The 9,629-nt window shown below is 24.0% G+C and overlaps 2 protein-coding genes across 4 annotated transcripts in view; both read left to right on the plus strand.

The window, feature by feature from the left end:
• The first annotated feature begins 346 nt into the window (after positions 1 to 346).
• On the plus strand, positions 347 to 8,316 carry LOC102676080 (glutamate [NMDA] receptor subunit 1). Of its 3 annotated transcripts, none has more exons than XM_006608349.2 (17): positions 347 to 488; positions 870 to 1,050; positions 1,366 to 1,617; positions 2,150 to 2,344; positions 2,431 to 2,531; positions 2,780 to 2,953; positions 3,576 to 3,689; positions 3,775 to 3,916; positions 4,240 to 4,456; positions 4,527 to 4,661; positions 4,794 to 4,951; positions 5,193 to 5,427; positions 5,757 to 5,905; positions 6,371 to 6,528; positions 6,614 to 6,786; positions 6,931 to 7,184; positions 7,858 to 8,316. In XM_006608349.2, exons 2-17 carry the CDS (start codon positions 886 to 888, stop codon positions 8,098 to 8,100), a joined length of 2,865 nt encoding a protein of 954 aa, XP_006608412.1. In that variant the 5' UTR covers positions 347 to 488; positions 870 to 885; the 3' UTR covers positions 8,101 to 8,316. The 3 variants fall into 3 exon arrangements, with proteins under 3 accessions (XP_006608412.1, XP_006608413.1, XP_006608414.1); XM_006608350.2 differs by having other exon boundaries at positions 4,797 to 4,951; XM_006608351.2 differs by lacking the exon at positions 7,858 to 8,316 and adding an exon at positions 7,284 to 7,376.
• Positions 8,317 to 8,984: 668 nt separating this feature from the next.
• The window catches only part of LOC102675938 (sorting nexin-12), a 2,052-nt gene continuing 1,407 nt past the window's right edge, over positions 8,985 to 9,629 (plus strand). The window contains exon 1 of the mRNA XM_006608348.2: positions 8,985 to 9,321. Coding sequence (XP_006608411.1) covers positions 9,157 to 9,321 — 165 coding nt within the window. The 5' untranslated portion in view covers positions 8,985 to 9,156. The remainder of the gene's footprint in view (positions 9,322 to 9,629) is intronic.

Raw genomic sequence — 9,629 nt, forward strand, 5'->3', positions numbered from 1 at the left:
AATTTTTATTAAATTAAAAAAATGAAATTTCAGAATATTTAAGAAGATCTACAAATATATGCAGCGAATACTGCACTTTTGTATTTATTATTAATCAAGTTCATAATAATGAATAAACTTGGAAAATTAAATGTAAATTTAAATCAAATTGATTGATTTTAAAAATAAAAAATAAATAATAAAATTAAAATAACAAAGAAAATATATATTTAGAAAAAGATTGGAAAGAAATGGAAAGATCGATTGAAAAATGAATTAAAAAAACATCCTAATATTATAATAGTGGGGACGAAGTCTGTGCGCAGCATCCGAACGGATCAATGAATCTCCGACTTCTGTCTCTCAGATCTACTTTTGCGCTCATCGTTAACACTGGATTTGTTCATCGTGTATTTAGATAAGGGCGTGAACAATTAACAAATGAATCATCAACCAATCTATACATCCCCAAATATTACGTGAACAATCAAGAACTCTGCACTGATCTGGTACGTTCAGATTTGATCTTTAACAAAATGTTTTTAAAGATAATTATTTCAAAAGAATATGCATTTAGAATTTATATTCATAAAAATAATTTTTTTCTATTATAAAATTTATTATAATATAATTAATTTATTGTAATATAATTAATTATTATATATAATAATTATATAATTAATTGCATTAATATATATTTATAACATATATTTATAATTATATGTAATTATTAAAATGTGATATAATTTTCATGAATCATTACATACATATATAATTTTATATAGTTTTTTTGTTTAATAAATAGATATAGAATTAGAATTGTTTAATTATTAATATAGAATAGAATTGTTTAATTAATAGATAAAATTCATTTCTATATTTTATTGTAGGTCAATTTTTATAATAATGAAATACGAAAGTATCGTATTATTTATTTCTTTGATTATTTTAAACAATGAAATATATAATATCATTGCGAATCAACAATTAAACAATAATCCCACTTTGTTTATGATTGGCGGTGTTTTCTCCAATAATAAGAGTAAAAAATGTTTCGAACAATCATTAAACGTAAGTAATATGAAAAGAAAAATCTTAAAATTTTCTTAAATTAAATCCAATAATTTAAAATATTTATTGATTGTTTCATTTCGATATTTTATTAAAATTTAAATCAATTTGATTAAATTTTCATAATTTTTTAATATAATTTCTTCTTTATAATCCAAAGTAGTTAAGTTTAAATTCAACATGAGATTTAATTATTTTATTTAATGAAACATCAAATATAGTCACAAATCTATATAGAAAATCTATATCTATATGGAAATGGAAATTTCTAAGTATTTAATCATCATTAATTCCGCGTTTTTCCTGGTTTTCCAGGAATTAAATTTCAACTTAAACTACGTTAATAAAGGAGTGACTTATAAGCACACAATAATTGAAATGGATTCCAATCCAATTAAAACAGCTTTAAGCGTATGCAAGTCTTTGATAGAAAGACAAGTGTATGCGGTAGTGGTATCTCATCCCCTTACAGGAGATTTGTCACCAGCCGCTGTTTCTTACACAAGTGGATTTTATCACATACCCGTTATAGGTATATCTTCGAGGGACTCAGCATTCTCTGACAAAGTGAGTCAATTAGCAGATTTAATAAAGATTTCTATGAAAATCAAAAATATTTGTTAAGAAAAATGAAAATATAAGAAAATATCATATATTGAAATTATTAAAAATTAAATAATGACATAAATAAAATTTCTTTAGAAAAAAAATATAATTAAAATTTCTATATTATATTAAAACATGTTTAATATACAATTCGAGCATTTTTTTATGATATGTAATATTGATTTTAATATAATTAAACATTATAAAATTTTGAAAGAAACCAAATATATATAAAGTAATATAAAAATAGATTTCGTAAAAAATTATTTTTTAACATAATATGTTTTTATCTTTTAAATTTCGATTCACCAGAATGTTCTATACAAATAAGATTATTTATAATAGTATTACTTTGGTATTATATTATCGGTATTATTGTATGTTACGTTAAATATCTATATATCATGTATGAACTATATTCAAAACTACAATGATTCTGGATAATATTTCAAATCAATAAAATCAAAAATAAATTTAATACTTATTCTTTTAGAATATTCATGTTTCATTCTTAAGGACAGTACCACCATACTCACATCAAACAGATGTTTGGGTTGAACTATTGAAACATTTCAATTATATGAAAGTGATCTTCATTCATAGTTCGGACACAGACGGCCGTGCATTACTTGGAAGATTTCAGACAACTTCTCAAAATTTGGAGGATGATATTGAAATCAAGGTTCAAGTACGCATAAAATTATCAAATTATATCCATCTAAAATAAAAATAGTTTTTAATAAAAATTTTATGAATTATTAAATTATTTAAAAGGTAGAGTCTGTGATTGAATTCGAACCTGGTTTAGATAGCTTCACACAACAGTTAATAGAAATGAAAAACGCGCAAGCAAGAGTTTATCTTTTATATGCTTCGTAAGTATTAATTATTTCAATTTAAAATTTATATAATATTAATCTAGAAAGAAGGAAAAATAAGATTTATAAATTATTTAAAATAATTATAATAAATATTAATATAATTAATATTATATTATTATTATATTATCATATGACACAAAATAATCTTATAAACCTTTATCAACAAATATATTGTTTTTTAATCTTTTCTAAATTCTTAAATTTTATAATTATTAAAAAAAAATTCGTTTATTTTTTAATAGAAAAATGGATGCAAGTGTTATCTTTCAAGACGCTGCGGTGATGAACATGACCGGTGCAGGATATGTTTGGATTGTGACAGAGCAAGCCTTAGATGCGTCGAATGCACCGGAAGGTCTTCTTGGCTTGAAATTAATTAATGCGGAGAATGAGACGGCTCACATCAAAGATAGCTTGTCAGTTTTTTTCTAATCATATATAGACATCCACGCATGTATACTGTCCATAGTTTCGTGTATTACTATTGAAAAGACCTTTTCCCCAAAAAAACAGAAGAATACACGCATGAAAAGGCTTAAAATAAATTAATAGATATCTCATAATAAATTTATAAAAAACAAATAAGGAAAATGTTTTTCTTTTTTAAATTTCGTTTGATGTAGATTTGTACAATTGCATGCAATGCACAAGAAACATGCATCTTGATTTCACAGCAATATACAATTGATTTCAGATCACTGGATTACATACTCTCTTAGCACATCTTTCCAATGGATATTTCGTTTAGCAAAATGCTGAATATGCTTTGAACATATGTGTGCACAAGTAACGTTGCTCTATCCCTCTGTGTAAAACAATTTAACAATTTCAGATATATATAATTAGTAGTTAACGAACATTCGATTGGGTAATATAAAAATAGTCTCGAATGTTGAAAATTATTTAATTTGAAAAATTAATTATATTATTATTTAATTTGAAAATTATTCAAATAAAGGAAATTTAATATTTTAAATTTTGAATTGGGCAAATTTTATGAATTTGATTTTTATAATTTAACACATTATATATTTTCAGGATAGTGCTTACATCTGCTTTACAAGAGATGAACAAGTCAAAATCAATCGCAGAACCGCCGAAGAATTGTGGAGATTCCGGTTCCATATGGGAAACTGGCAAAAATCTGTTTCAGTATGGTTTATTTCTACTATTTTCTTTTTCAATTTTTTAATATGAATTAATTAATATTATATGATACAATTTCATTCTATTTTAGATTCATCCGCAAACAGGAATTATCAGGTCACACTGGCAAAATAGCGTTTGATGATAATGGAGATCGTATTTATGCGGAATATGACATAATTAATATTCAGGAGAATGGTGATCAAGTCTCCGTTGGACGATATTTTTATCCAGTGAGATTAAAAAAAAATAAATATAATAAAATAATAAAAGCATAACTTTTTTTTTATACTTATAATTATTTATTTTATGATTATTTTCTTTAGATATTAATTTATATTATTAATTATTTAAAAAATGAATAATATTTTCCTTTAAGAATTATTTGTCACAATTTTTAATATAATAAGTAATAATACCTTATGATAAATTCATACATACATAATCTAATTTATAATTCAATATCTAATTTAATATTTTAAAATATTAAAATCTAAATATTTTGTGAATATATCTTTTTACTTCTTTAGTATTGATATTCAGTATCATATCGTAGAATGGTACTGAAAAAATGACATTAAGTGTCAACGAATCGAATATAACATGGCCTGGCCGATTGCAAACTAAACCTGAAGGTTTCATGATTCCTACGCATCTCAAAGTGCTTACTATTGAAGAAAAACCATTTGTTTATGTTCGTGAAATCGCATTCAGTGAATCATGTCTTCCAGAAGAGATTCTATGTCCTCATTTTAATGTCACCGATGGTGAAAGTAAGAATACTAAATATCACAATATATATTGTATCTTTTTCATTATTGATATTAATTGAAATATTTTCAGCTACAAAAACATTTTGCTGCAAAGGATATTGCATGGATTTATTGAAAGAATTATCAAAGACTATTAATTTTACCTATAGTTTGGCTTTATCTCCCGATGGACAATTTGGCAACTACATAATCAAAAACAATTCAGGTGCAAATAAAATTATAATAAAACAATTATAGAGAGAAATAAAATATAAAACATATAAGATTTCACTTTTTTAAAAGTAAACTTTGATATGAAAAGATGATTTATATTTAATTTATGAATACCTTTTTTTAATAGGAGGAAAAAAGGAATGGACTGGACTCATCGGAGAACTGGTGAACGAAAGAGCAGATATGATTGTTGCTCCTTTAACAATTAATCCAGAACGTGCTGAGTTCATCGAATTTAGTAAACCATTTAAATATCAAGGCATCACCATTCTTGAAAAGAAGGTATATTTTTTAATAACTAATTTCAAATTAATTATGATTAAAATTAATTTTAAATTAAAGAATAATTTAATAAATAAATCTAAATTAAACAATTTAAAAAATAATTAAAAAATTTATTATTTACTTATTATTTAACATTATATTTCATAATAATAATTATTTGAGTAAATAATTAATATTATATTGATTAATAAAAAGATTATAAAATATACTACTAATATTAAAAAATATTTATCTTTAGCCATCAAGATCATCAACTTTGGTGTCATTTTTACAACCATTTAGCAATACTCTGTGGATATTGGTAATGGTATCGGTGCACGTAGTGGCTCTAGTTTTGTACCTCCTCGACCGGTTTTCGCCTTTCGGGAGGTTCAAGCTAGCAAACACTGACGGTACCGAAGAGGATGCCCTGAATCTATCTAGCGCTGTCTGGTTCGCTTGGGGAGTTCTTCTTAACAGTGGAATTGGAGAAGGTTCGTCATTTTCTCTATAACAAAATCTATTCAGACAAAAAAAAAGAATTTATGTAATATATTCATGAAAATGATGAAAAAATTTTTTAAAAATAAAAACTTATTTATTATATTAGCCTTTTTTAATACTTATATAATTATAATTTATAATACTGATTTCTATAATATTAAATATTATAGAATATATTTATAACTATGTAATATTTTTATTAAAACTAATTAAAGTATTATTAAAGTATTGATTGTAAGCAAAAATTGAGTCACGTAAAAATAATTTCTATAAATAAGCATGATTTTTAAAATTTTATTTAACTTTATTTATTTAATAGGTACTCCACGGAGTTTTTCTGCTCGAGTATTGGGCATGGTATGGGCAGGTTTTGCAATGATTATCGTTGCTTCTTACACTGCCAATTTAGCTGCATTTCTTGTGTTGGAACGGCCAAAAACGAAATTAACTGGTATCAACGATGCTCGAGTAAGAATGAAATTAATAAAAGCAAAATTGATATTAATTTTTTTAAATGCTGATGCAATTTACATATCCAAATTGTTCCATGACAATATTCAATATTCAACTGTATTGCTTTAGACATAAATCTTTGACATTTGGAAGAAAAATATTAAAAATAATAAAAAGAAATCTACAATTTATTTTAATAACGGTGTTCACAATAAATATAATAATATTATATTGAATATATTGCATATATTTTGTGTGTATTTTTTCATTATATTTATAATATTTTTTTTATTAATATTTATAATTTTAAATTCTTTACTGAGTTATTTTTATAATATTTTATATATATGTATGTACATTTATCGATTATTGCTATTATTATTTTTGCTACCGTGTTAATATTGATTTTAGTCAAAGTAATAAAGATATTACATTACCTGCAAAATATCACATACATATATTTATAGCATATATTTATAGCTTAGAAATACTATGGAGAATCTTACATGTGCCACGGTAAAAGGTTCTGCTGTAGACATGTATTTCCGTCGCCAAGTCGAATTATCCAATATGTATCGTACAATGGAAGCGAACAATTACGATACTGCCGAAGAAGCTATTAGAGATATAAAGATTGGGTAAAGAAAAAAAAAATTCTGGTTATTATAAAATATCATTAGCAATTCTAAGAGAATATAATTCTTAAGAATTATATTATGTTAGGAAACTTATGGCTTTTATCTGGGATAGTTCTCGATTAGAATTCGAAGCTGCTCAAGATTGTGAATTAGTAACTGCTGGAGAATTATTTGGTCGTTCTGGCTACGGGATTGGTTTGCAAAAAGGTTCATTATGGGCAGATGCAGTAACTCTTGCTATTTTAGACTTCCATGAAAGTAAGAATTAATATAAATTATTACTTAAAATAATTAAAAATTTATGATACAAAAATTATCATATATTAAAGTTAATAAAAAGAAATATTAATTAATAATTTAATTATTATTTTAATTATTATTAAATATATAATATATTTTTAGGTGGATTTATGGAGAGTCTTGACAATCATTGGATTCTCCGAAGTAATGTACAACAATGCGAACAACTTGAAAAAGCTCCCAATACTTTGGGTCTAAAAAATATGGCTGGAGTGTTTATAGTGGTTGGTGTTGGAATTATTGGTGGCATCGGACTAATTATTATCGAAGTAGCGTATAAAAAGCATCAGATTCGTAAGCAAAAGAAGATGGAATTAGCAAGACATGCAGCCGATAAATGGAGAGGTGCAATTGAGGTAAAGAAAGACTTGAATATATTAAATTTTTAGCAGAAACCGATTTTCTTCTGTTCGATATCTTTCGTTGTTTTTTTCTCAGAATTCTATGTTTATTAGTAAATTACAAGCAGCCAGGACAAATTAGGGGAGGACGCAGGAAATTCTAACAGATCTCAGTAACAAAAAAGAATACGATTATCAGACGAACATTATAGATCAAAGCACAAATATTCATCGCTTTGCAAGCTTTAATAATAAAAATAAATTAGTCAATGCAATGAGATTTAACTTTTAATGAAGAAGGTGTAAGCTACGATGAAAAAAAAAATAATTATCGTATTCTACACCAAAATTGCTTCTTTTATGTTGCATCATACAGTTGGCTTCTTTATATTGATAATGATATTACCTTTTTAGTCTTTCCTTTCAAAAATATATACAAAAAATATATACAAAAATTGAGAGAAAATTTCTAGATTTTAATATGCTACTGCAAAAAGCTATCATTATTATCATAGAAATACAAAATATCACTATTTATAATTAATTTTTAATATTTTTTATAATATATTTTGCATTTTGCAATACAAATACAATAGCATTAGTTAAAGCAATGAAATGAATGCAATTGTTTAAGATAATATTTGTATCTAGTTTAATTTTTTGATTTTTGATTTTTTTTGAAATGCAGAAACGGAAAACTTTGCGGGCTTCGATAGCTGCTCAACGAAGGATTCAAAGTAACGGTCTTAACGATCCTACAACCGTGAGTTTAGCAGTCGATACGGTAGCTAGATCAAACGTGACTCCACGAAGTCCTGGTCGAGCATGGCCAGGAGATAGTGATATTCGTCAACGTCCTATTTCTCGTTCAGATGATATCAGATTATCGCCAGCTGCATATACAGCAAACGTCTCACATCTCATTGTGTAAACACACTAATTTCTATCTTAATTTATTAATTACTTGTATATCATAAAATATTAAAATATATCATTACCTGAAAAATTTGTTAGATGACACATATAACTGTGTTAAGAGTAATAAATTTTAAATAAAGAATAATAAAATTTGTTTTATACAATAATAAAAATCATTGTTTTAATATGATAATGTTTTGATGCTCAATAAATATACTTTAATTAATAACATAAGTTATTTTAATTGATGATTTATTGAATAAATTTTGTTAATTTCTATATTCAATAATTATTGAAAAAATATTTAATAATATTTAATATAAATTTATTATTTATATTGTTTAAAATTTTTATCATATTTTATTATTTAAAATTTTGAACAATAAACCATAATCAAATATGTATTATTATACAATTTCATAATTGTATACATATCGAATTTTTCAAATTATATGTATCTATATACAAAAATAATAATTTTAATTATTTTTATGGTTATGCGATGGATTTTTCTAAAAATATATTATATTTTAAAACATTTTTACCTTACATTATTATTGTTTATTAATTATATATATAATTGAAAGCATTGATATATATCCATATATCAATTTTTAAATATTTTTAAAACATTTGTTTTACATAACGTATAATAGCTAGAGTCAATATATAACTTTCGATTAATATATCTATATAATATCCATAATAACTATTACATACTATTAGAATATTTAATTATACATTTAATTTATTTAGCATAATTTTATAATATTATTATATTATTATTATTAATAAAAGATGATTATATTAAAATTTAATCAATTAAAATATAAATTTAACAAAACGTAGTTTTTAATAATATTTTATAGATGACATAGCACATGTATTTAATTTGTAAGTTTCCTCTCTATCTCCATTCTCTTATATCATAACCATAGACATAACACATGAGAATAAATTGTGTCAAGTTTCTTACCGCTGTCATTTGACGAACTTTCATTATCCATTGTATCAAATTTGTTTTTTTAGGTGATATTTAAACTGTTTAATTAATTTACAGTTAAAAGGTATGGCGGATACGACAGTAGATGCTACACGTCGTTTAAATGTTAAAAAACAGACTCTGGATGACGCTTATGCAGCGCCTGCAAATTTTCTCGAAATTGATGTGATTAATCCAATCACACACGGCGTCGGCAAAAAACGATACACTGATTATGAAGTTCGCATGAGGGTGAGTGATAAATTCTTTTTATTTTAAACTTATTTTTATCTAATATTATAAATTTTGTATATTTTGGGTATTTTTCTATTCTAAATGTCAGTTTTTCTTTTGCCGCTTAAATGCAATATAAGACTATATATTCTTATCAATATATATATAAACTCTTTATATTTTTACGTAATATAATAAAATATTTAATTAATTCTTCTAATTGATTCTTATTTATTAATATAATAAATAAATAAAAATTAATTACTTATATATATAATACATTATTTTTTGTAAAAAAAAAATTAGCATTATATTTAATATATATA

Source organism: Apis dorsata, unplaced genomic scaffold (genome assembly GCF_000469605.1).
Source record: "Apis dorsata unplaced genomic scaffold, Apis dorsata 1.3 scaffold_34, whole genome shotgun sequence".
Lineage (NCBI taxonomy): Eukaryota > Metazoa > Arthropoda > Insecta > Hymenoptera > Apidae > Apis > Apis dorsata.

What these genes read in the sequence shown, in the direction of transcription:
- LOC102676080 (XM_006608349.2), top strand. Translation starts at nt 886, where the DNA reads ATGAAATACGAAAGTATCGTATTATTTATTTCTTTGATTATTTTAAAC. An exon ending in ACTGGCAAAAATCTGTTTCA is followed by an intron (nt 3,690 to 3,774) that starts GTATGGTTTATT and finishes ATTCTATTTTAG; the next exon opens with ATTCATCCGCAAACAGGAAT. An exon ending in AATGGAGAGGTGCAATTGAG is followed by an intron (nt 7,185 to 7,857) that starts GTAAAGAAAGAC and finishes TTTGAAATGCAG; the next exon opens with AAACGGAAAACTTTGCGGGC.